Genomic DNA, 27,056 nt, shown 5'->3' on the forward strand with positions numbered 1-27,056 from the left:
TTTTCGCGAGACGCGAAATACATACCAATAAGTACATATCACTGCAGTTTCCAAAAGAAATGAACACTAGAGGCAGTAAAACTCCGAAACCTTTTATTCCTTTTCACACACATTTACAGAGTTTCGAATAATAAAGCGTAACTTTCGCACAATTACTTGATGGATATCATGTTATGACTTCAAAACAATTTTAATATGCTGGGAGATTTGAAAACTGATGCTTTTGAACGTTAGCACCGCATATATCCAGCTTCATATCCATGGGTTTTCATCGACGGTAGGTTTGTTCGGTAGCTCACGGAGTACGGAGACGGTGAGGAGCTCCGGTTCGAATCCCGTGTAACTACGGTTCGACAAAACGGTTCAAATCTGCATATAAGGAAGTTAAAATGACACGGTTGCATCAACAAATGCGTTTTTATATCAGTTTTGCATTTGTTAACACTATCGGGTAGATTTAGGGTTGGGTTTGGTGTAGGGCATATTTCCAACACGATAGAGCATTAACTTTTAGCGACAGATATTTGAATTCTGAACTGCCGCAATACGTACCTTAAGAAACGTAATACAAACACAGCAATACGTACCTATATCAACGTAATAAAAACACAGCAATACGTACCTATATCAACGTAATAAAAACACAGCAATACGTACCTATATCAACGTAATAAAAACACAGCAATACGTACCTATATCAACGTAATAAAAACACAGCAATACGTACCTATATCAACGTAATAAAAACATGCCAGGGTTCACGTATTGAACCCGTGTTTTAGTGCCACTCAGTGGACATTTCTCTTTGAAACTGCGGCGAAACGTGCAGTAAGTACGTAAAAACGGTGTTGCAGAAAAGCACCCAGAGGTACGTATTTTTATAAGACCGGGTTGTTCTGTGTAGTTTAAACAGTGTGGGAAGTGTTCACTCTGAGAAATTATAACAAGAAGACTACTTTAAATACCATCATGATGCATTTTATTTTAATTTAAGTGAATAGTACATAATTTAAAAAATAACAGATAATGTAATAATTTACAAAACAGTTGAAGTCTATAGTGTATAGAAAATAATTTGCTACACAACTTAGTTCGTATTTTTGTTATTTTAGCATAAGTTCAAGACAAACAATTCTGTGTACAGTATGAGGGCATATATATTTTGACATTGGGGACCAATTAAAAGGTTGAGATCCACCAGACCCAGAATTAACTTTTCTGAACCTTTTTACGTTTAACCAGCTGTTGTCAATGGGGTTTAACGTGATGCATGAATCATCTTGGACCCAAACACAAGGTGAAGTACGTTATCTCAACAGAACATGAAGGTTAAATTGGCCGAGAAGCGGTTATTGGCTGAAATTGCAGTTTATAAAAGAGCTCTCTGCATCTGCTCAGCGCACTGTTTATTCAACGCGACATTCACCGAAGGCCAGGAAAAGCCACGGCAATATAATTTACAAGCGTGCCTCGCATCAAGCGCGAGTTAAGTGACGCAGATGAAGCTCAGTCAATCCGCGCGCTCCTCCAGCGGAGCCAAACTGCGCGCGCCGGAGTCTCTATATTAATCCTTTAAAGCGCCGCTGTCCGTTCAGCACCACAGACTGTGTGAAGAGAGTTACGAGTCGGCATTTAACGCTTGTTTTGGAGTGGTTTTGTTAAAGTGGCAGGGAGTTAAATGCGTTTGACGCGTCAGTGAGAAGGACCAATTACACCTAATCTCTGTTTTTTCGGTGTTATGCTTGTTTTGAGTGATTTTTCTTAGCGTGTCGTGTTGCTGTACGCATTTTTTTGTTGTTATTATTTAAATAGCATACTCAAATGTTTTTTGAAGACCTGATTTTATTGTGGAATTTCGTTTAGTCTACGCTAAACGTCTTTTTTCAGTCCAACTAACTGAATTGACCCAAGTTTTATGCGTGTTTAAGCGAGAAACGTCGTAATGAGAGCTCTTTTTGTGCCGCTGCTGCTTATATACGCGTCAGGGAGCGGCAGAGCGGCTGGCGCGAGCGGCACGAAAGGAACCCGCTTCGTGTGCACGGCCGTGCCGGCGGGCACCGACCTCAGTTGCCCGGTGGACACCAGCAGCCGGGTCCAAGGCACTAGTCCGCAGGAGGAAGAGTTGCGGAATACTGTCATTCAGCTTCGAGAGACCATCCTGCAGCAGAAGGAAACTATCGTCAGTCAGCAGGGCACCATCAAAGAGCTCAACTCCAAACTCGCGCGCTGCGAGGCGGACGCCAGGTCCCGGGGCAGCGCGCGCAGGAAGGATTATAGTAAAAACACGATGGGTGATCTGCCGCGTGACCCCACCGAGACTGTGCAGCAGCTGGGCAAGACCATGCAGAGCCTCAAAGACCGACTGGAGAACCTGGAGGTGAGAGTTTACGCGTAGGGATGATAATGGGCACTTGAGAGCCATCTATGATGCTTTTAAGGAAATCAGAGCTGTAATGATCTGTGAAATGTGGTCTTGTTATTAGCGATGCTTGATTTACGCCTGTCAATATGTTACGTGGAGGGAGGGACTTTTCCCTTTTTGAATTTCCGTTTTGAATTAAATATCAATCACAAACATGTATAGTGTATATGGGAAGTTGTGATCATATACAGATCCAGACACTATTATTTTCAGGATAAGAACTTTGCTCTTCACTTTTAAAAATAAAAATTATTTTTGATGGTTCCATGAAGTACCTTTAAAATCCATGGAACCACTAAAGGTTCTTTATAGTGGAAGTTCTTTACAGTAGGTTATTAAAATGTCCTTCACACTACGAAAAAAAATAAAAGTGGAACCCAAAATGGTTCTTCTTTGGCATCGATGGAAAAATCCCACTTTAGAACCTTAATTTAAGAGTGTTTTAGTTGAAACTGCAATCAGAGTTTGACAACTATGCGTTTTTCAAAGACTCGTGCGGTATAATGCGGATACAAAATACAAAAATAGCAAATCATACACAGAATTTCTGACATGCATCAACTGACAAAACAATTTTGGCGTATTGCCTCAAATGACATATCGCTTCTGTTAATAGCCAAGTGGATATGGATGGTTTATCAGCTTGACAAATATATTGATCACTATACCAATATGAAAAACTACATAATAATGAATACTAGTTTTCACTCTGGTCACTCAACATTAAACAAATTAATTTAACAGAACAACAAACTGAATTACAACCCCTTTTAATCAAAGAAAACGGACACATGGTGTCTTTAACTACTATGTACTAACATTTAATTATTGTGCACACATATATTTTTAGAGAGTGTTTATATTGGTAACACTTTATTTTAAGGTGTCCTTGTTACACATGTTATGTGTACTTGCTATTATAATAACAATTAATTATGCATAATTACATGCAAGTAACCCTAATCCTAACCCTATAGTAAGTTCATGTAGTTAATTAATATTACTCAGTACTTAAATGTATAATTACACTGTAACAAGGAGACCTTAAAATAAAGTGTAACCTTTATATTTATATGTAATTACATCTACAGTTTAATTAGGTTACACTTTATTTTAGGGTTAGGATTAGGGTTACTTGCATGTAATTATGCATAATTAATTGTTATTATAATAGTAAGTACATGTAACATGTGTAACAAGGACACCTTAAAATAAAGTGTTACCTATAATTACGCTGTTGATCCTGGTTCTTAACCCACCTTTAAACCTACCCATACCACTAAACCTGTCCCTAACCGTACATGCTTCACACCTCAATAGTTGCAAGTGTTTTGCAGTACACGATAAGTACATTGTACACACACTGAAAAGGTGGTAACCTTCAATTGTTAACATAAAGAGATATTTCTACCTGATTTAACCCATAAAATTTCGTTTTGTTGGTATAAATTAATCGAATTAGGTTGATTCAGTGATGTTTGAGTATATTTTTGACTTGAATAAAACCAGTTAATTTAGATGTCACATTTAGATGTTACATACATCTAAATATAATTTGAATGAAGTACATAGTAGTTGAAGATGCCTAATATAAAGTAGGACCCCCGTAAAGCGTTCAACATTCATTCAGCATCTCACAAATCCCCAGCAGTTTCATTATGAACGATTTCTGGCTATAACAGCATGAGGCAGATTAATATTTTGGTGTCTTTTGTCCTGCAGCAGCAGCAGCTGCGTGCCAACACATCAGGTGGAATGTTTCCCAACGAGCTGAGAGACCTGCTGAAGCGCCGTCTGACTGACCTGGAGAGCCAGCTGCTGACCAGAGTGGCCGAACTCGAGGAGGAAAAGAGCCAGCTGTACAGCGAGACAGCCACTCACCGTCAGCGCACCGAGAACACCCTCAGCTCACTGCTGGAGAGGATCACCGAGCTGGAGAAAAGTACGGCTGCTCTCAGACATGAATTATTGAGTCAGTCATGTCAGATGAGATAGAATCCATCTTTTTTTTTTTTCTTACTGATGTGGTGCCCTACCAGTTCAAACATCTCTTTTTACCTGCTGTCCCCAGTATGGGATAGGTAGACTAGTCGAAGCCCTTTCAAACTCAATGTAAGCGCCATGCACCACTTTAAACGCCACATGAAACCGTTGGAGAAAGCGCCACCGAAGGGCAACGAGCTGGTAAAGAAAGCAAGCATGAGGCTTACACACATTCACAGCGAAAATATGTATTTGAGCTTAGAAGATAAAAAAAATCCTGCCAATTGTTTTGATGTATCACAGAACAAAAGCAGTCCTTGAGGGGAAAGCATTCTAAACAAACATCACATGACGGCAAGGATGAGAAAGTATTGAACAGAAAACAATCAAATGAACCAACAATAAATGAATAGTGAAATAAATACCGTTCAACACTTTGAAGTCGCAAATTTTTAATGGTTTTAAAAGATGTCTTTTTTGCTCAGCGAGGCTGAATTTACTTGATCAGAATACAGTAAAAACAGTAATATTGTGAAATATTATTTCATTTTAAAATAACTGTTTTCAGTTCTTTTTCCCTGTGATGTTCAAAAGAATAGCATTTATGTGAAATAGGTTTTTTGTAACATTACAAATGTCTTTACTGTCACTTTTACGCAATTTAATGCTTCCTTAATGAATAAAAGTATTAATTTCTTTAAAAAAAAAAATCCTACTGACCTCAACATTTTGAATGGTCATGTAAATTAATAAATGTGTAAAATTCAACTTTGGAGCAGTCATGGCAAAGACAGCTATTGCATACATGATGCAGATTGCTTGTAAATCGTTGGCTGCACTTTGAAAAGGCCATTGTTGAAACGCTTGACCAGCGCTCACCAAGACATCAGGGGAAACCTTTAGCTAATGCTTCACTGCATAAACTTCAATGCATTGGGACATTTTTATGATGAAAATGTTGTAGGGTGAAACAAATGTACCACTGCTTCAGAATGTGTTGGCTGTGGCAGATTTAGTCTGGTGTGAGAATGTCTGCATGTAAATTAACTTGCTATTTACAATCATTTGTTTGCCTTTACAGCTCCTTTTGCCCTTTTTAGCTATGGGATTTATGCAGGCCCCATCTGTTAGCACTGGATGGCCACATTGTCCTGTTGTATTCCGAATTTTAACACCAATGCATCATCAGCAGCTACATCATTATATCAACTTACAAAGCCCCAGCATGTCATTTCATATTAGGACAATTACATGAGCCAGCATGGATCGCTCATTTCAATAATTGAACCTGAAAGCCGTACTCAGATTCAATTTGCCGAAATCAAATTAACACAATCTCAAGTCAGCAGTTTGCATCTTTCTGTCCTACAATGCAAACCTCTCCCTCGATTCTCTTCACAGGTAACAATGCATTCAAATCTCCAGAGGACTTTAAGGTGTCTCTGCCTCTGCGCACCAACTACCTGTACGGCCGCATCAAGAAGAGTCTGCCAGAGATGTACGCCTTCACCGTGTGTATGTGGCTCAAGTCCAGCGCCAGTCCTGGAATCGGGACCCCGTTCTCTTACGGCGTCCCGGGACAAGCCAATGAGATTGTGCTGATAGAGTGGGGAAACAGCCCCATGGAGCTCCTCGTCAATGATAAGGTGAGCCTTTATGAGATACTGCAAAGCTATCCGTGTTTTTATTGATTGTGCTTCTTTGGAACAATATCAGCTTTCCCTAGTATTGAATATATCACAACCATATTAAATTAATTGACAATGAATAAAAACCTTGCATTATATCATAGGTGCCTCTTGTCTTAAAAATAACACTTGTCTAAATTTGATTCATAGAAAAAATGGTAGTTGATTTTAAATGGTTCCCAAAAGTTTCTCAAATACATTTTTTTTACTGCCTGATTTTTATTTTAATACAAATTGCTTGAAGGGGCTTGAAGATCACATACTAATTAAACTGCCATGTAGTGTGAGATGTTAAATTCAATCTGAAACAGCATGTATTTTATCAAATGTATAATTATTGTGTAGTTTTCTTGAACGTATGGTAACTGAGAGGCTACATTGAAAATTTGTACTTTAAAAATTCATTTGTCACAGCTCAGGACATTTTTAAAAGAACTACTGTGCCCACACATGCAAGTACACTACTTGTCATACATGCAATATAAAACTTAGCTCAGAGACAAATATACATTTGGAAAATTGCTCATCAGGATTAACTGCATCTACAGTAGCTGACAGGAGGCACATCACATGAGCTCTATTGTCTTTACTCGCCCTGGTAGTCACTGCATGAAATCACTCAGCATTTGATTAATGATACAATTTTAACATTAAAACATTTAACATTAAAAAGTGAACAGGGCTATAACAAATAATAATAAGTACCCAACTCTGCATATTACTAATAAATCCAAACAATGAATGGTTGATTCATGGCACCCATAGTTAGATGTAGTGGTTAGTGGTCGACCGATATTGTTTTTTTGACAGCCGATGCTGATGCCGATATCTTGGAAAGCAGGGTGGCCGATAGCCGATATAAAGGCGATATAGTTTGTATTTAATTTTAATTAATATTTAAGAAATTGGAAATCATTTGACAATGGATTAAAAAATAAATGTGTAAAATAAACATACTTATACTTTAGATGACAAAGTATTTTTCACAAATAAATAAATATTTAATACAAATATAATTAAAAAGGAAGTAAACACTGTAACCAACAGGGCACTCAGTATTCTGGGAAGTTTGTGTGCATTGGGAATCATATTTTTCAAATAAAGCCAGGGTAACACTCATTTTACATACAGCACACAGAGAAAATGACATGAATATGACACTGGGCAAAGGCATAAAGTGCAGCATAATTTGAAATCACGAGTTTAAAGTTTAAAGCATTCAATTCACACGGACCGACCGTCACACAGAGAACACGCGATCATGCTGGATAAAAATGCACACTTCACAAGATCTCACAGCTGGATTCGACTAAGTTTGCAAGGTTTGTGAAATTAAATGTTCATTAGTCATTCAAAGATTTGTTCAAATGATATAAACGCGTATTTGCTGAATGCTGATGGCAAACGAGAAAGTATTATAATGTTTGCCTTTCTATTACTAATAATATAAAAGCAATCGTTATAATACTTTTTGTATACATTAATTCCTTTGTTTAACCGTTCTATCTGATTATTAGACAGACTTCTATCCGTATTAGACAGAACTGTTAACAACGACATTTGGGAGAATGTGAGCACTGTGTGCTCAGGTGCTGCCGTTCTCAACGCAGTCAAAATAAAAGTCCCGCCTCGAACACATCGGCCAAGCAGAAAAACTTATCGGCCAATGCCGATATTTGAAAAAGGCCGATATATCGGTCGACCACTAGTAGTGGTAGACGGATACAGGTTTTTTGATGGCCGATGCCAATATAAAACCATTATATAGTATAAGATCTCACAGTATTTGATTTAAAGGTCATAAAAACAATCATAAAAATAGCTGAAATTAAATGCATATTTCTTTTACATAATACTTACTAAAATAATTAGAAATAAATCATATAAAAATGAATTCATTAGGGAAAAATCTTTAAAAAAAACTTGTTGATTCTGTAATCTTTTTAGTGCATTAAAAAACAAACAAAGAAATTACTAAAAACATCTATAAAATGGATGTAACCAACAGTGCACTCACTAATCAGGTAAATATTTTACCTACTGTACAGTCAATATGACATGAAGTTGCTTGCTTGTGCATCTTCAGTGACAGACAAACTCTAGTGATCCCAGCCAATGCACATGGCTTTGATCTTTTGCAAAATAAAAGTCCTGCTTAAGACACTTATAAGCTAAACAGAAAAGCTTATTGGCTGATGCTGATAATTAAAAATGCAAAATATAGTCCGGTATATAGGCCTTGCCTAAATATATTTTTCGGCTGTTAGAAAGTTTTTAAAAGCTGTTACACTTCAGCACATAACTCATCCCACACCTCAAATGGTTAAGTAACGTGCTTATTTTATGATCAGACTTTTTGCCTGGTCAAGTCAAGTCACCTTTATTTATATAGCGCTTTATACAATACAGGTGATTTTTTTCTTTGTGTTTTGTTGTTTTATTAACATTAAATGGAGAGTTCACCCAAAAATTCTGTCATCATTTACCCTCTCTCAAGTTGTTTTAAACTTGTATGAGTTTCCTTCTTCTGTTGAACATTAAAGTTATTTTGAAGAATGTGGGTAATCAAACAGCTGCTGGTCCCCAGTGACTTTTATAGTGTTTTCCCCCCCTACTATCAAAGTCAAGACCAGCAACTGTGTGGTTACCCACATTCTTCAAAATATCCTCTTTTGTGTTCAGCACAAGAAAGAAATTAATATAGGTTTGGGACAACATGAAAGTGAGTAAATATTGACAAAATTTAAATTTTTGGGTGAACTATCCTTTAATGGCAAGCGGCAGCATGTTTACTATAATTCACGAGTTCGTATGCCCATATAATCTTAGCATTAGTGCTAAACAGATTTGGCTTGATGTCTGCAATGGAGGGCTCAGAGACACTATACTACTCGAGCTCCGTTAGCCCCCCTATAGACAGAAAGATAAGTAAATAAATATGCATAAAATGAGGAGATGGGGAGGAGGAGGGATGCCGAAAGAGCTAACAACGGAAGTGGTAAGAGGCTGTTTTTATACTTGGATATTAATTGGAAGATTAGATCGGCGTACTCCTCCCAAAATTACGTTAATAACTTCACTTAATCTGCTGTCACTTCAAGACCTGCACGTATCTAATATACAGGAATGCTGTTTTTCTCTCAACTGTTTACTTTCACTTTCAACATAACCAAGTGTGTTTATATGTAAACCTTGTGTGTTTTGACAGTATTAGCGCAATCAGAATCAAAAGATAACTTAGTCCAGTAATCAGGTGCTGTTTGACAGGCTTTTAGTGTGCGCTTCAAGTATATGCGCTCAGAAAAAGCACATGTCAGAACAGTACGTGAATTAAATGTTTAACTGGCAAGGCTTTAAAGCACATGCAAATAAGGTACTTTTGTGATTGTGAATAAGTGCAGTGTCCCGTGAATGTAATTCTACCGCCGAGTTAACATTTGATGTGAATGTATGTGTTGTTGCACAGTATATTGTGAAGGAGGTGCCAGAACTGCATCTGATAGAATGTGCGCTGTAGCACGATACTACAATATTTCATCAAAAGCAGATCGTGAACACGTTTTAATCATCCATGATCGAAAATCATGTTATCGCACACCCCTACATACAATATATAATATAAAGCTAAACAATGCAAAAAAAGATTAGACAGCTTATAATGAATGAGATTATCTAAAAAAGTTCTCCATACTATTATTTTAAGACATTTTTTTAAATGCATGAGGACTCATTTTGCATGAGAAAAATATTCTTCAGGATCTCTGAATGCATGATGCTCGTAGAGAGACGCACAAAACACCACAAAAGGTTTTCACATGCACTTTTAAATGAAATGAAAGTTAGCTGATTAGCTTTCAGGGGCTGTTGTTGAACAAGACCCTATAGATGATTTCAAAGTTTAGTATTAAAGCACACATAAGTGAATTAAATATGTCCTCCGTGGTTCTAAATCAAGAATATGAAACTGAGCTGCTTTTCTTTGGGGAAAATTAGCTTCCAATATCTCTTCCGTAAATGAGGTTAGCATGTCTCAGTAACCATGGATGCTGTATCTTTGGATCATTGTGGAGGATGTTGCAACATCACTGGTTTTTGTTGAGTGTAACCTGGGGGTCTTGAGAGAGCGAGAGATGGGAAAAGAATGAATGAGCTCTGCTGCCCTGCTAATTCCCCTGATACCTCACTCAGGAAGTGTCAGTTTGGCATCTTGCTTATTGAGAGAGGCATCTTGCCCCGCAACGCTGCACAGCATGCATTAGACATGTACAGTGTGTGCATGTACGCATGTGTGTGTGTGTGAGAGTGTGTACGTCAAGCTGGAAAGAACAAGAAATTGAGGAGGATCGAGAGAGTTGCTGCCATGCTGAAAATGATTACCTGTCGAGTGTGTCTTCAGTGCTTTTTCTCACTCCAGTGAATGCATCACACCTCTGTGCTTCGTTACTTCTGTCTGAATGTTGTGTTTTCATACTTTTTGCATACGGATAAACTTAAGTGCATTAAAGGCCTAGTCTCAAGGTGCAGTAGCTGTCAAACTCAATGTGTGTCTAGCTCGGAGATTAACTATATAAACTATTTTAAAGGATGTGGAGTGTCAGATACAACTTTATTGAGGGCAGTTTATGTTATGATGATTCATCAAGACACTTTATATCCTCCCTTAAGATGCACTAGACATTGAGCATGCAAAATTTCTACAGACATTGCATCAGAAATTGTCGTAATATGACGTCACACACGTGTCTTTTTAAAAACATAACACAATACATTGAAAATGTAAAACATGCAATCTGCTCCACTTTACTGCAACGCTGCAGTTTAAACCTAAGAGGTCACATGATTTTGATGAAAATCTAAATTTGATGAAAATTTACTCACCCTCAGGCCATCCAGGGTGTTTTTGTTTCTCCGTCAGTTTTGAAGAAATGTAGCATTGCATCACTTGCTCACCAATGGATCATCTGCAGTGAATGGGTGCCGTCAGAATGAGAGTCCAAACAGCTGATAAAAACATCACAATAATCTACAAGTAATCCACACCACTCCAGTTCATCCGTTAAAGTCTTGTGATATGAAAAGCTATGTGTTTGTAAGAGAAATCCATCATTAAGACGTTTTTAACTTCAAACTGTTGCTTCTGGCCAAAATACGAGTCCTCTATCCATATTGCTTTCTCCAGTGAAAAAGTCGTCTTTTCTGAATCGGGAGAGAAATATGCACAGATCAAGCACTGTTTAAGCAAAAAACAGTTCTAAACAAACATGTTGATGGATTTTGATGTGAGTGAGCAACAGGGGATTTTTTTTCCACTGGAGAATGTTTTATTGTGGATTATGCACTCATATTTTGGCCAGAACGGATGGTCTATTGCCTGTTTTCAGTAGTCGATGTATGAAGCGCAGCTTATACAGAAGTCATTTCCAAACCAAGCAGCTTTTTGTTGGTCAACACGAAATATTCACGTGACTAACACTGCAAAATCTGTGTGGGGAATATTTTCATCCTCACATAAAATTCCAAATCGTGTGGATTGCTGTTGGCCAGTAAAAAAATTGCTGAACACTGTTTATTTCACATATGGTTAGTAATCTGAACAAACCCCTCTCTTGAGTATTAAATTTGGTGTGTAACACCCTGTTGTGCTACGGACATGAATGTCACCTCAAATTGTGCATCTTGTTGAGCAGAGGTGTGATATTACAGTTCTAAGCAATCAGACTCATAGACTAGCAATCAGACTCATAGACTTGCATTTAAGGAGGGAATTGAACCTTATCTAGGGATCTGAATATTATGGAGATTTGATGGCTGGACTCTTTTGACGTGGCCAAGCACCCAAAACAACCTTAGCAACCACAAAGGACACCCTAGCAACCACATTACAGCTTAAAACACCTTAGCATTGTGACAGCGACTGGCATACTTACATTTCCTTCAGCAAGTTTAGTTATATTCTTTGATGGGAAGTGAGTTACAGTGCGGCATTTCAGGATCATATCTGTAGGGACACAATGGAGGAAACCGGCGTACATCTAGTGAATAATTACTGTGAAAGCCATTACTTCCTTACTTACTATGCACTTTTTAGTGTCAGCTTCCATAGTCATAACCCCTTATGGTTTGGTCCTTGCTGTCACAGGTAACTCAGCTTCCTCTCTCCGTGAGTGACGGCCGCTGGCATCACATCTGCATCACCTGGACAACCAGAGACGGCTTCTGGGAGGCCTATCAGGATGGAGAGAGACTAGGGACTGGAGAGAACTTGGCCCCCTGGCACCCAATTAAACCTGGAGGAGTCATTATCCTGGGCCAAGAACAGGTGAGTGCATGAGAGTAAGAGAGAGAGGACGTAAAAGAGCTGATCCCTCACGAGGAAGCACATGCAACGATAATAATAAGTCTTCACACGCGATGATGAGAAGACGTCACCTCTCAGCTGCACCGAGAGCTCAGGGACTTCTTGAGAGAAATGTTTCATGTGACACAGAATGCAAGCACACAAAATCCACATGTGACACATAATCTGCTGGTCACCTACACTGAGCTACTCTGTTAATTGAGTGCATTCACACTGCTTAACAGTGCATGAAAAAAGCACATTCTGTGGCCTAAATTGCAAGAAGTGATGGAATAATAGCTCTTAGCTGGGTCAAATCAAGTCATATTTATTATAGCGCTTTATACAATACAGATTGTTTCAAAGCAGCTTCACATTAATAAGCAGGAAAATACAAAAGGGTTACTGTTGTATAATTCATCAATTATGAAACAAATTCAATTTCAGCTGTAAAGCAACTCTACAGAAGATAGTAGTGTCATTATTCAGCTCATAATTCAGTTCAGTGTTGATTCAATTCAGTTCAATAACACTTTCAATGTTGCAAAGTTCCTCAATTATGAAACGCGTTCATTTCCGCTATGAGCAGCTCTATAAGATATCAGTTCAAAATTGGAACTCTTTAACTTTTAAAAATTAATATGCTTGCGTTGTAAATATATCCTTAAAAATAAAGGTTCCAAAAGGCGGTTTTTCATAGTGATGCCATTTTGGGTTCCCCAGAGAACCTTTCAGTGAACAGTTCTCAAAAGAACCTTTTTTTTTTTCTTAGTGTGAAGAAAATGTAATAATCTAATGATCCGTTCACCACTATAAAGAACCTTTTGGCTAATGGAAAAGTTCCATGGATGATAAAGGTTCTTCATGGAACCATCAATGCCAGCAAAGAACCTTCATCTTCAGAAGCTCAGACTCTGAACTTCATTGCTCTGAGGAATTGACAGTTAGGTTATATTTAAAGTTCTCTTTGATAGTTGTGTAACCATTTTTTGAAATGTTAATTATTATCATACAGATTTCTGTAATTTTATTAAACAAATGGATTGTTTTAGAACTAATACCACAAAACATCACAGAATTCATCAACTTCATTAGTAATGCTTTTACTGCTTTTACCAGTGCATACAGGGTATGAATTTTAATCAGCTCCCTGAGGATTGAACCTACGTCCTTGGCATTACTATTCTCAAACTCTAAAAAATACAATTATTTTGTTTTTTTTCTCTGCCAACAAAAATAGACCCACTATATCCAAAGCATAAGGCATTGAGTGCCGCCAAGAAATGCAAAGACAGAAAAACCTGTAATAAAAACTGAAATTTAGAAGCTATTGGGTTGTTTTGACCCAGCGGTTGGGTTCTTTTGACCCAGCTATTGGGTTGTTTTGACCCAGCTATTGGGTTGTTTTGACCCAGCGGTTGGGTTGTTTTGACCCAGCTATTGAGTTGTTTTGACCCAGCGGTCGCTGGGTTATATTTAACCCAGCATTTTTTAGAGTGTACGTTCCTCATTGCAGGCAGTTTCAAAATCCTTTCTTTTCTCTGCTTCAGTTAGTTTTCTTATATTTAACAAGTATATTCCTCTCATGAGTGCCACAAAACAAAGCTAGACAAAGTGGTCTTGACACTCAAAGAACTTGCATGATATGTGTGATCTCATTCCAACCGCATTCCCAACCCAGCACCATTGGGTTACTGATTTTGAATGATTATCAACCCAAACTGGGTCATATCAACTTAGCTTCCTTACTCAGCAGGCTCAACCCATGGATTTGGTTAATGTTGGGTTGATGTTGAGGATGGAGCTGGCATTAAAGGAATATCAGATGTCTGTAGAATTACACTGAATGTGTTTTTTATTCAGGCAGCTAGCTACAAAGTATGTAGATAGATTAACTAACTTCAGGTCTCAGCAGAATTTTCTATGCAGAGGATTTTAGTGTAGTCTCCTGTGAGGTTCCATCAGAAAACATTAGAAGGTTACATACTCAAAGCAGACATCGAGGAGGCTCATTAGGGTTTGGATCAGAGCAGAGTCCCAGTTTGCTGAGTTTTTCACTGATAGTCATTGATTTTAGAAATGTGTAAAGCTACATACTGTATTTTCAAAATCAGCTAGTAACCAGTTTGTAGGTTGCCTGAGCAATTAGTTGATTAATAGAATTTCCTGAAAGTGAAATTAGGAGAATCTTGCTTTCTAAGGATTCAATTTAAGAGTAAGATCTAATTAAAAATGCAACCCTCGTGACAGGACACTCAAAAACACAATGGCTTCTGCCTGAATGTGTATGACTTTAAATGCAGTGCTTTAAAGGAGATATGAAAGAAGTTAAATCAGGGGTGTCAAACTCAAATCCTGGAGGGCCGGAGCCCTTTGTTCCAACCCTGCTCCAACACACATACCATGTATTATTTTACCATGTCAAATAAGCATGAAGGACTTAATTAGTTGGATCAGGTGTGTTTAATTAGGGTTGAATCTAAACTCTGCAGGGCTCCGGCCCTCCAGGAATTGAGTTTGACACCCCTGAGTTAAATTAAAAGAACAATGAAATTTTAAAAAATATTATGTAAAATGTTTTACAGATAAAGGACAGTGTGTCGGTCAGCACTACTATTGGTAACACTTTATTTTAAGAACCAATTCTAACTATTAACTAGTTACTTATTAGCATGCATATTTCTAGCATATTGGCTGTTTATTAGTAATTATAAAGCACATATTAATGTCTTATTCTGCATGACCATATTCTCGATCCCTTAACCCTACCCCATACCTAAACTTAACAACCACCTTACCAAGTATTAATAAGCAGCAAATTAGGAGTTTATTGAGAGAAATCTCTTAGTTAATAGTGAATATGTGTTCCCTAATCTAAAGTGTTACCCTACTGTTCAAAAGTTTGGGGTTAATAAGATTTTCTCCATTTTTTTTTTCATCAAGGATGCATTAAACTGATCAAAGTGATAGTAAAACTTACAATGTTACAAAACATTTCTCTTTCAAATAAACACAGTTCTTTTTAACTTTCTATTCGACAAATACTCACAGTTTCCACAAAAATATGAAGCAGTTCAACTGTTTTCAACGTTCCTTAAGCATCAGATCAACAGAGTGATTTCTGAAGGATCATGTGACACTGAAGACTGGAGCAATGATGCTGAAAATTCAGCTTTGCATCACAGCAATAAATAAAAATATATTCAAAAAGAAAACAGTTCTTTTAAATTGTAATAATATTTCACAATATTACTGTTTTTACTGTAGCCTTAGCCTTGGTGAGCATAAGAGACTTCTTTCAAATGCATTAAAAAATCTTACTAACCCCTAAACTTTTGAATGGTTTTATATCAATGACCCATCCCAAGTATGATGTGTGCTGTTGTCCCACAGGACATTGTAGGTGGGAGATTTGATGCGACTCAAGCTTTCGTAGGAGAGTTAAGCCACTTCAACATGTGGGACAGAGTCCTGCGTCCTGTAGACATCTCTGCTATGGCCAACTGCTCAGCCTACATGCCTGGCAACGTGGTGCCGTGGGTCGATGCCAACGTGGAGGTATTTGGCGGTGCCACAAAAGCAGCACTGGAGATTTGTGAAGACCGTCTCTTTGATTCCTAAGGACACGTCTGTCAGGCTGGAAGCGTTCTCGTTATAGAGGTAACCCACGTCCCAATACTGCACTGGGAACTTACAGAGACAGTTCAAAAGAAACACACGTTTACATGTTTTCACATGATGGATTATCTCGTCCTCAGTTCTTCTTTATGTTTGTTGAGGCTTTGCTGTCAGCCTGACCAATAACTAAAATGACTGTGATTAATTAGAAAAAAAAATAAAAATCTGTCTACACATTCAAGGTCAGAATAGACTATTTGCGGCTCTGGATGAAGCAAAACTTTCTTGTTGATATTATATATGCTTTTCTCTTTGTTGTGTCCTTCAGAAACTTCAAACTCTAAGAACTGCAGTAAAAGATTAGCCATTTGCACTTTAAGCTTTTGTCATGTTGCGTATAGGCCGATGCCCTTCAAACCCCTGAAAAAATTCAACTGCATAGTTTCAACATGAGCTTCATTAAGCATTAATGAATGAGCTAGTCTGTGACGTTGCACATATGGAGAGGAACTCAGACGGAAGTGTCTTTATGTCTGTGTCTGTGATCCAGAGATTAGTGGAGGGATTCTTCTTTAATATCGCTATCCCTCAGCAGCTGCCGAGCAGATCTGACATCCAGAAACCTTAAAGTAGCAAAGCTGCCATGGACTGACCTGCAGCTCTCAGAAGCCCCCCAGGGGAAAGTCTGGCGACGGGACGGGATGGGATGAAGCTAGTATGATTTCACTCAGTTTGTGAATCCCAAAATTGTGGTGTCTTTGAAACGTCTATGAAGGATTTTGACATGTGCCGAACATGGTGTTATGAGATTAACTGTGAGAACTCGACCGGGAATGTGTGCTATACTTTTTTAATAATGTTTTATTGAAACAAACAAAAAATATTTTTCGTTGAGATGAAACAGAGACATTGATAGGCACTAATGAGGTCGACAGCGCTTGCACTTATTTAAAGTGCAGTGTCAGGAAGTTTGATTTATCTGTCAGTTTGATGCTACAAATGAGTGAATCTCACGAAATCTGTCAAGAATATGCCCAGGTCATATTTAGCTAAATGAAGCCTATTTTTAGTTTTAAGCACATTTTCCCCAGATTCTCATTACCATAATGCAAAAAAATATATATTTTATAGTGCAGTGTTTCTGGTAGTCCTGGTAGTATGTTGTACTGCCTTTACCATAAATATTATTTTACTATCATTTTACTTTATGAAATAAAAACAGAATTACTTTCATGACAATAACAAGAATCAACCATGTTTCAAAAAAAAAAAAAAGACTGAAATTGGGAAATGTGCTTATTATTATAACAATAATGTTACAAAACAATAGCAACAAAAAAGTGTGGGGGGGGGCTAAAGGTCCTAAAATCAGGCTTTTTTGATCTGGAGATGCATTCATGAGATTCACTTGTGTGCTTTCTGATTTTATTTGTGCTTGGATCTATTTAGACGACTTGTTCAAATTGTACATTTGTGTTGAAGTAGAGCAGTGCAACATATATGGGACACTTTATGTAAATGTGGTCCTTGGCATCATTTCTGTGTTTTCATGTCTAAATGCACCGCTGGGCCTGTCGCTCTCACTCCGTCTCGCTGTGTTACATGGATGTTTTCATTTCATCTTTCAACTTGTTGTGCACAAAGGCCAGATCAAAGTCTGTGAAATTCACTGTGGTGCAGCTTTCTTACACAATAGACACTAATAATGCATTAGTGTGTTTCCCTTGTCGACACGTGTTTGTATTTGGGCTACAAGAGCTCTACTGAAATGCACTGGAATGAGATAAAACTCTTTTGAATACTCAGTTTCTTTTATTTGAATGTAATCTACTGCTATTTTGTGTCATAAATGTAGGGGAACAAAAATCTCGTATGTAAATACATTTTGAACTGTTATGCTGCCTTCAGGTTCTGTTGAAATCATCATATGTTAAACTACAGTGTCTGTGAATTTGTGAATTAAAGAATCACGGAGGATGCTATGCGTCCATGTTATTCTGACCAAATCATAATTATGATTTCCAAACACACACACATAGGACTTGAAGGCAGCATTAGGGCAAAATGTTTACTTGTTTATAATCTGACCTGATTTTGTTTCAGAATGTAAAATGATATTTTTGTCCAAGTTGAATGGCCTTTTTCTGAGCACCGACTGTGCTTTCTGGGTTTTTCAAGGATTCAACCCCTAATGTAAGACCACAGCGTGAAATGGCAAGAGCGAGGAAAATAATAGACCACAAAATGGGTTTAATGTGAAATCTCTCTTTCCTTGTATACTGAGCAACCTGGGGATGTTGTTCAGCATGGAGGAATGGTTGAATGTCCTTCTTCACCCAATAAATGATTCTGAAAACCACACATCAGAGCTCTGCTTCAGGAAATATTTGTTAGTTGCAACACACTTGGAGTTTCTTTATTCACTCTCTCCACACTTTCTGTGGCTTAGCCAGAAATGGACAAATCTACTAATGAGTTATTGGTCTCATAATTTCCTTAAATAAATAAAAATGTCTTCGTTTCAGAAATGGGACTAAAAATCCATGTCTACATGATTGCCCCTAACCTGTCACTCAGCAAGCATTAAGTTCATAATTATTTGTCTTCCTGTGTTTAATTTGTCGAAAACCATCATGTGTTGGGTTATAGGGTGACAGGGTTGAACACTGTAACAAGATCGAATAGACATGTTAATGCAATATTCCATTCAATTCATTATAATGGAAATATCAGTGTCTATTCAAAGCTGTAGACGCTGCCCTGCTGTATTTCGTCTTTCCTCTGCAATGGGAGTCTTTGCAAGCCCTGCAACCATTTTATGAAGAGTTGTGATGTCTGGCATAGTCACTAGAGGGGTTGATTTCAATTTTGTCCATTTATCTTTAGAAATAAAAAAAGTCCTAAATGTCCTAAAGTCATGTGCCTGGTCTCAAACTACCATGTCTCTTTGACATTTGGCACAGCTGTAGGTGTTGTGGATAAAACCTCATACAGTAGGTTGTGGGCTCTAACCCTTTTTTATAAAGTCTGACAGAGTGAATTATTACTGGAGCTCAGGAATGACCTGTAGTGAAATTGTCTTGTAGACCGTATGCGTGTCTCTATTCTGGACATGTCTAGACTCTGCTTGTTTTCTGACGCATCACTTCTCAGATCACACAGAAGATGGGTTTCTGGGAAGGCATTGTGTTGATTTTCTTCTCATAATGGACGTGAGGATGCTGCGCTGGTTTGTTTGCGTCCACAGAAGCCTTGAATAGACATAAATGGCAGTTTTTTTCCCCCCCGGTTCTCTGTTTTGGATCAAATTGTTTCCAACAGCTGCAAAATCCTTATCTTGGAAAGACGCCAGGTGGAAATGATAAAATCTGCGGATTATGAGCAGAGCAATGTAGGTCGTGCTTTTCCGGGGCTCTCTGTTTTAATTTGCACTCTCGGGGTTGTCACTGGTGTTAATTCATGGGTCTATTTTTCCCAAGGCATCACTGTGTAATTGCTTTAGTGCTTTAACTATATGGCAGAATTACATATGGGACCCTGGAGCACAAAAGCAGTCTTAAGTCGCTGGGGTATATTTGTAGCAATAGCCAACAATACATTGTATGGGTCAAAATTATACATTTTTCTTTTATGCCAAAAATCATTAGGATATTAAGTAAAGATCATGTTCCATGAAGATATTTTGTAAATTTCCTACCGTAAATATATCAAAACTTAATGTTTGATTAGTAATATGCATTGCTAAGAACTTCATTTGGACAACTTTAAAGATGATTTTCTCAATATTTAGATTTTTTTGCACCCTCAGATTCCAGATTTTCAAATAGTTGTATCTCAGCTTTCAGATTATGTATAAATCTCAATTTTGAAAAATTGACCCATATGACTGGTTTTGTGGTCCAGATATACAATGGTCACATATACAATAAAAAACAAAAGACAGGAGGAAGATACTGATGAAGCATCATGAGCATCTGACAGCACTATTGTTGGGTTCAGCTGCAGCCGCCCCATAGGAAAGAAACATCACAAATGAGATGCTTTATATTATCTCAGTTTTTCTCCTATAAATGATGTTAAATGGAGAATCTAATTAATGCTTGCATCTCATTAATCTCAGATATTTCTCCTGAGTCAACAACCCCATTAATCACACATTACTGAGGAGAGTCTGCTGCAGAAGAGATCTTGACAGTTTCTCACGCTGTGCAAATACTGGCCAGTGAATTCAAGAAAAATTAGGTTTATACTTATTGAAACTGACATCTCGCATTGTGAAAAAGAAGTGTGCTTAATTGTATTGAATGTGCACTTGTAGTGTACTTCAAATCTTAAAAGTATATTTTTGAAAAGCGGTACTTATAGATAATAAGTATGAAAAAATGAAATAAAAGGCCACATTAAGTGTACTTAAAGTGAGATACTTTTATGACTTTCTTAACACACTTAAGAACACTTAAAATACTTGATTATAATTTAGCTGTAGTGTTATTTGATATTGTATTATAAGTTAATATTTAAATGTAATTACAAATATATTTATTTGAATAGAAATTACATTAAAAATTGTGTAGAAACAATGTTCACTCAGAAATTGCTATAGTAAATTTCACAATTAATTTTAAAGAAATGGCAAGTAAGACAACGAATTAAACTGAACATTTTTAAGTAGAAACACTTAAATACAATTTTCCTGTAAAACGTACTCCAATCATCTTTTTTTTTGTTTGTTTACAGCTTCAAAAAATCATTTTACCATGTAGATGTTAGTTTACCATAAATGATGTACTTAAGTCCTACTTAATAAGCACTTTATCTAATTGCATTTAATATAAATTTAAACTATAATACATTTTCATTTAAATGCAATTAACATGCAAATAAGTGTCCGAAAACATTACATTCAGTTCACACTTAAGTATATTCTTTACATTTATATTCTAGTACTGTTTTTTTTAAGTATGCAAAAGTATAATTCTTTTTCACAAGGGTCTATTAAATAAATCCTCAGGTGCCATTGAACAATTTTATATCTGCTGTTATCTAAACCACAATTCACACAACAAATGTGGTACTTTATCTGTTATTAAAATAATGCTAAATAAAATATGATATGCACTCTACACTGGGCACATATGGTGAGGTTAAAGATATAAAACAACAGTCTTATTTCAAATGCTGTAAAACTCATGGCCACAGTTTTAATTATAATTTCCCTTCATTATGCATTCTCTAAGTGGGACTTTACAGAACAGAGAAGGAGCACAAGTTCTCGCTGTTGCCTAGAGGTTGTGTTGAAGCTGAGAGTAGCCAAGTATGAACTAGTAATTAGCACACACAGTTTCTGTATCCATTAGGAAAAGGGCAAGTTTCACAGTTGTGGGGGCAAATTAAAATGCCACAGTTTCGGTTCTGCCCTCAGACAAAGATCTGTGAGTGAAAATCTGGCCAGCTAACATGTGTTTCTCTGTAATTACAGTGAGAGAGAATGTGGACCAGGAGGATGACCTCTTCCAGGAACACCAAGTCTCCGCTCGACAATCCTGGTCCATGAAAAACTACTCACAAAAGCCCTTTCAGCTCAAGAACTCTCATTAAATTATGAAACCTGAATGTCATATCCTCCCTGAAACGCTCTTGCTCATCTCTTCTTCGGTAACTAGCTTCTCCAAAATCGTCATCTTTGCTTTTTTTATTTTTCTTCGTTACATAATTTATGTTTTTGAAGTTTGCTGCTTACCCTAGGTGTTCTGTTTAAAAACAACTTGTGTGGTTACTGTTCTGTTTCATGTTCAATTCACCCTCAGAACATCAAGTCAACCCCATTTAGATTTAGATCGGATATATAACAGTTCAGGTCTCACAAACACATGACAAGGTCAGCTTTATTGCTGGAATCAGGTCCAATTGATACAAATGAACATGGAAAAAGGGGAAATGAAGCCTGTTTTAGGACCTGTTTTAGCATTATTTTCATGATAATCAAGCACAAATCCTCCTAAATTATCATTACTGTACTGCGTCCAGATGTTTTATTTCTATTTTATTGTGTGATGTAATTGCAAGAGGTGATCATCATTTTAAAACAATTCTAATAAAGAAATACATAATTAAATAAATAAACACTCTGTCTCTCTCTCTCTCTCTCTCTCTCTCTCTCTCTATATATATATATATGTTTTAAGATTTATGTAGTTGAATTGCATATATAAAATTCCCATTGGATCACAGTTTTAAAATATCTATATATTATACACTGATAATCGTAATGTAATGCATATGTGTTGTTCATTCATAAATTAAATGTTTAAGGAGCAGGTAAGATTTCTGCAAAAAAAAAAGGCAGTTTATTAACTATTTGATTTTATTTAAATAATCATATTTGCATTTCAAAATGCATTTATTCAGATGCCTAGAATCAACATAAATCTGTTTATTGTGAAAATAATTAAATGCATTCAGTTAAAAAAGTATGAACACGTTAAAATACGGCTGACGAACAAGCAATATTCAGTTATTTAAAACCTATGAGACTGAAACAAATTGGATTTATTGATGATAAATGTAGAAACCTAGTTATTGTGTATTTAAAACACACTCAGTTTATTAGTACTTTTACAGAAATCATACTTGTTTCATTTATATGACTGACAAATATGCATCCCATTAAGTTTATTCATTTGTTTATGCTAAACCTGTGTAATCCAAAAATGCAATTCAAAAACACTTCTTATGCCTAAATATTTCCTGAGTGTGAAATAACAATGCATGAATACGTTTTTGAAATATTTACTTTTTTAAATACAATTTTTTCACATTACAGTAATAAGAATGAGATTTTCATGCATCACAGTAAAGACAATGTAGGGAGAAATGTGTGTACACTCTAAAAAATGCTGGGTTAAATATAACCCAGCGCTGGGTTAAAAAGGGACAAACCCAGCTATTGGGTTGTTTTGACCCAGCGGTTGGGTTGTTTTGAGTCAAAACAACATTTTTTTAGAGTGTAATTGCCATTGAAATAATGTAAAACAATGCAAAACATATTTTATTATTATATAAATAAAATAATCATCTGTAGATCTTATTACACTCTAAAAAATGCTGGGTTAAATATAACCCAGCGCTGGGTTAAAAAGGGACAAACCCAGCTTAATGGTTTGTTTTGACCCAGCGGTTGGGTTATTTTGAGTCAAAACAACCCAATAGCTGGGTTTGTCCCTTTTTAACCCAGCGCTGGGTTATATTTAACCCAGCATTTTTTAGAGTGTAGGTGACAAAAAAAGCATCAAAACTTGTAAAATGTATCAATTTGAATACTCTTCATGCTTTCGTCCCAGCAGTTTTGTGTCATGCTATACAGTCAGCTGTCACAAGAGCTCATCTCAACAAATAGCACACAGCTAAAAGTATCACAGTCCATTTTGATATTCCGGCTGGCATTAATCCTGATTGCCGGATGTGGAATCCGGCCGCTGTGTGATTTCCCAGATGAGAACTAATCAGAAATGGTTGGGGACAGATAAGGACATTACCTGGATTACAGATCCCCGCGAGGATTGAGGCTCTCGTGCTCAGATGAAGCGCTTCTGCGTTTGACCTGTGCCTTCCATGTATTCAAAACCTCTCCGTCATGACATTTCACCAGACTCTCATCAAAGACACGAAGCCTGCCGATGCAAAAGTGTTTGCTGCTAATGTCAACACTGTCAAAGCTGCTCAAACGAGTGTGATCTGCCCTAAAATGAGCTTGTCATTGTCACACTGCCACTGGTTACTGACTGGATCATAAAATAATTGCCACTATAATTTGGGAATTTTACTGTGCACCGAATAGAAACAGTATCCTATAATGCTCTTGGTTGTTAAACTTCACATTTTGTCCTCCAAGTTTTCAGTGCATATAAAAATAGGCATACTGCACTTCATACTAAGCGTAGTGAAGTATTGCATCGTTCTGAAAGTACCTGTCAAGAGTTCTCATCAATAAAGGCCAAATGAATGCAAGCGCATACTGGCTGCACGACGTGGCCTTGGTGACGGAAAGACATTTGTTTCGTAACTTCGCTGAAAAAGCATTTTTATAAAGACACTCCTTTCTGGTATAATAGCGATGAGAATTTGACTTCTAAGTCTCTATTGATGAGAAAAATTAGAAGATGTACTCTAAAATACACTATTAATGCTTATTGACTCGAACAAAGGCAAAATAAAAATAACTCCTCATTATCAGTGTGTTCTGGCCTCAGGCTCAACCGTCATGGCTATGTGTCATGGGCAATGGGAGTTACAATTAATTTAAATTGAGCTCAGACATAGTAAATATTTTACGCACTATGCTGTTGTTACTAAAGAAAAGCCGGCTGAAGGTGACTTTGTGTCTGTGATGAATATCAATGCCTACAGATCCACACATCTACCAAGTGCTTTTCAAAGGTTCAGTCAGGATTACTTTTTCATTATGGATCTAAAGTGAATGCTTTGTACAGCCCAAACTTTTTGCTGCGATCGTAATGCAGCAGCTCTTTCAGATCATCAGTTTGTATATACAGTAGACGGGCAAAACTACTCAACACCTGCCGCTGCACGAAGCCTCTGTTCTTCCAGCTGTAGGTCACTATGTCATATATTGTTCATGATCAAAAGCCAGGCCTCTCAAAAGACAAGACACAAGCCACATCCAACCAGCAGCCTTATTTATGGCTTTTATACTTGTATAACTACCCCCAAAAGTCAGTCATTAGGCAGTGATCTTTTACTTCAGTATCTAATGCAGGGGTGTCAAAATAATTTTAGGTTGAGGGCCGGATCAGAGAAAATTTTAGGAATGTGCGAAAAAAAAATCGTATCTTTTTGAGATTTTTTATTTTTTATTTTTTTAATAATGATAAATAGACCGTATTTTTTAGATAGTACCTTGTTTGGTTTGAGCCTGTCATGGATAAATAAATAACATGAAACTAGAACTGCCAGTAGGTGGCGGCAAGTCCTCTTCTTAACGAGTGATTCATTGACTCATTCATCCAACAGGTTCGTTCTAAACGGCTGATTCATTTAGAAATTTATTTAGAAAGCATATGACTGTTGTCTTTACGAATGGGCCGTTGAATCATTGACTCAAATGATTTGTTCAAATACACAGATTCATTCAGTAACAGAACACTGCGTTCATCGGAGATGCACAAATCGTCAACACCGGCTTTGTTAAAAACTATTGTTGGCGAAACAGAGCAAAAACAAACAACATTGCCATTAAAATGTAAATCACTTAACACTAACATCTTGTTTGTTGAACTGTTGTAATTAACCAATTAATTTGCGATCTCGCTGATATTCGGGAAAACAACACTCTTGCTCGAGTGATATTACTTAACTATATTGTGACATAAATCTAAAAACGAGAACTCTTACAGGGCATTTTTTGCCTCCATATCTTGAATTATATTATAACTGCATTCTGATAGCCTTCATCCCACAGTGAAAGATGTGTTTTTGTTATTTTTTTTGCAAAGTTACTTGCAACAATTAATTACGTGCTGTTAGAGATTCTGGTGCCGCTTTATAATCCAGATAACACACATACGTCTGCGAGATGTCTGTTAAAGATTGCTTCATCTGGAAAGCAACTGTTGTGTACAAACATCTGATAGACGTCTTTAAGATCTTTTCTAAATGTCTATTTGACATCTGATAGGAAACGTCCTATAGACATATTGCAGATGAGCAAACACTCTAAAAAATACGTCTTGAAGATATAAATGCAGATGTCAAATAGACATCTCTGTGATGTACGTGTGCTATCAGGGAACATGCATGTGTTAGGTGTCCCGAGGCATAACATCAACACAAATAAATGAGCAATTTGTTCCACTTGTTCTATCAAATATTGCAGCGAATACACTTTATTTAATTTTCAAAATAATGTTTTATTTGTTATTTCATATTGTTCAAATCATCCCGCTTTGGGCAATATGTTTGACACCCCTGATCTAATGCAACATTATTGCAACCAAAACTGAAACATTTAATTTGACATTATACATAGTGCACTTTTTAAAAGCGTACTTAAATGTAAGAAAAATAGTCATGAAAGTATCTCTCTTTAAGTTCACTAAAGTGGCCTTTTATTTCATTAATATTTTCTACAAGTACTTATTTTTTTTATATATACTCGTATAAAAGTTCATACGAGCGCACTTCTCTTCAGGGGTCCTAGGCATGTATATACACACAGTGGGTGCTCAAAATATTAAAATATTGTTTATTTTTCTAGATTTTAATTTTTCAGCGTGGACTCAGACTTTCAGAGTTCACTGTATATATAAATATATTTTGCTTCAGTTGCGCTGTGAATGAGGCTCTCTTGGCTTCTGAAGCTGAGCCTCTGATCAAAAGCAAAGCCACTTCAGTAGCTAAGTGAATGTATTTGTCCATATACAGTCCTCTATAGAAGCAACAGCCAGACCGTATGTTCCAGTTAGATGGCTCCAGGTCAACAGGATTGATGGTGCCATGTGTTCTTCATACGAGGGCTCAGGGGGCGGTCAGTGATGTGTGCGGTTTTCTTCTGACACTCATCGATCTGTCCCTCTTGGTGTCTGATGACTGATCAGTGTGTCAGAAACCCAAGACAACATGAAGTTTCAAGGTCACCTTGGGAAACGTTTCTCACTCAACTTTGCTTGTCGAGGATCCATTGAGAGACTCCACTGATGATGTTGTTGTGAACATGAACCTTGTTGACAAACCAAAATAAACCTTGACACAAATTCCCTTGTAAAAAAAATCCTAAAGGAATGCTGAGGAAATGCTGATCAGATTTTTGGAAGGGCTCAAATGAGAAGAGAGCATCATTTGAATTTATTTCTGACAAAAACCTGCATAAACTAAAAAATTATGTTTCGTATTTAATTGTATAAAAAATAATACACAATTACTAATAAAAAAATATATATATAGTATAAATTGTATAAATTATATAACTGGATATGGAAGCTTATTTCCAGCA

General features: G+C 36.9%; 1 protein-coding gene across 3 annotated transcripts; it reads left to right on the plus strand.

The window, feature by feature from the left end:
• Nucleotides 1-1,587: 1,587 nt before the first annotated feature.
• Nucleotides 1,588-22,066, plus strand: LOC107691222 (neuronal pentraxin-2-like). 3 transcript variants are annotated; one of them, XM_016489724.1, is made up of 6 exons: nucleotides 1,588-2,377; nucleotides 4,145-4,364; nucleotides 5,807-6,051; nucleotides 12,233-12,412; nucleotides 15,824-16,090; nucleotides 21,528-22,066. In XM_016489724.1, the coding sequence occupies exons 1-5, from the start codon at nucleotides 1,943-1,945 to the stop codon at nucleotides 16,049-16,051; spliced, it is 1,308 nt and encodes a 435-aa protein (XP_016345210.1). In that variant the 5' UTR covers nucleotides 1,588-1,942; the 3' UTR covers nucleotides 16,052-16,090; nucleotides 21,528-22,066. The 3 variants fall into 3 exon arrangements, with proteins under 3 accessions (XP_016345210.1, XP_016345209.1, XP_016345211.1); XM_016489723.1 differs by lacking the exon at nucleotides 21,528-22,066 and having other exon boundaries at nucleotides 15,824-17,090; XM_016489725.1 differs by lacking the exon at nucleotides 21,528-22,066 and having other exon boundaries at nucleotides 4,148-4,364; nucleotides 15,824-17,090.
• Nucleotides 22,067-27,056: the final 4,990 nt, after the last annotated feature.

The sequence above is a fragment of the Sinocyclocheilus anshuiensis genome, unplaced genomic scaffold, assembly GCF_001515605.1.
Source record: "Sinocyclocheilus anshuiensis isolate Anshui unplaced genomic scaffold, SAMN03320099.WGS_v1.1 scaffold202, whole genome shotgun sequence".
Lineage (NCBI taxonomy): Eukaryota > Metazoa > Chordata > Actinopteri > Cypriniformes > Cyprinidae > Sinocyclocheilus > Sinocyclocheilus anshuiensis.

Coding starts and splice junctions, on each gene's coding strand:
- LOC107691222 (XM_016489724.1), top strand. CDS start 1,943: ATGAGAGCTCTTTTTGTGCCGCTGCTGCTTATATACGCGTCAGGGAGC. Junction 4,365..5,806: donor GATCACCGAGCTGGAGAAAA/GTACGGCTGCTC, acceptor TTCTCTTCACAG/GTAACAATGCATTCAAATCT. Junction 6,052..12,232: donor AGCTCCTCGTCAATGATAAG/GTGAGCCTTTAT, acceptor TTGCTGTCACAG/GTAACTCAGCTTCCTCTCTC.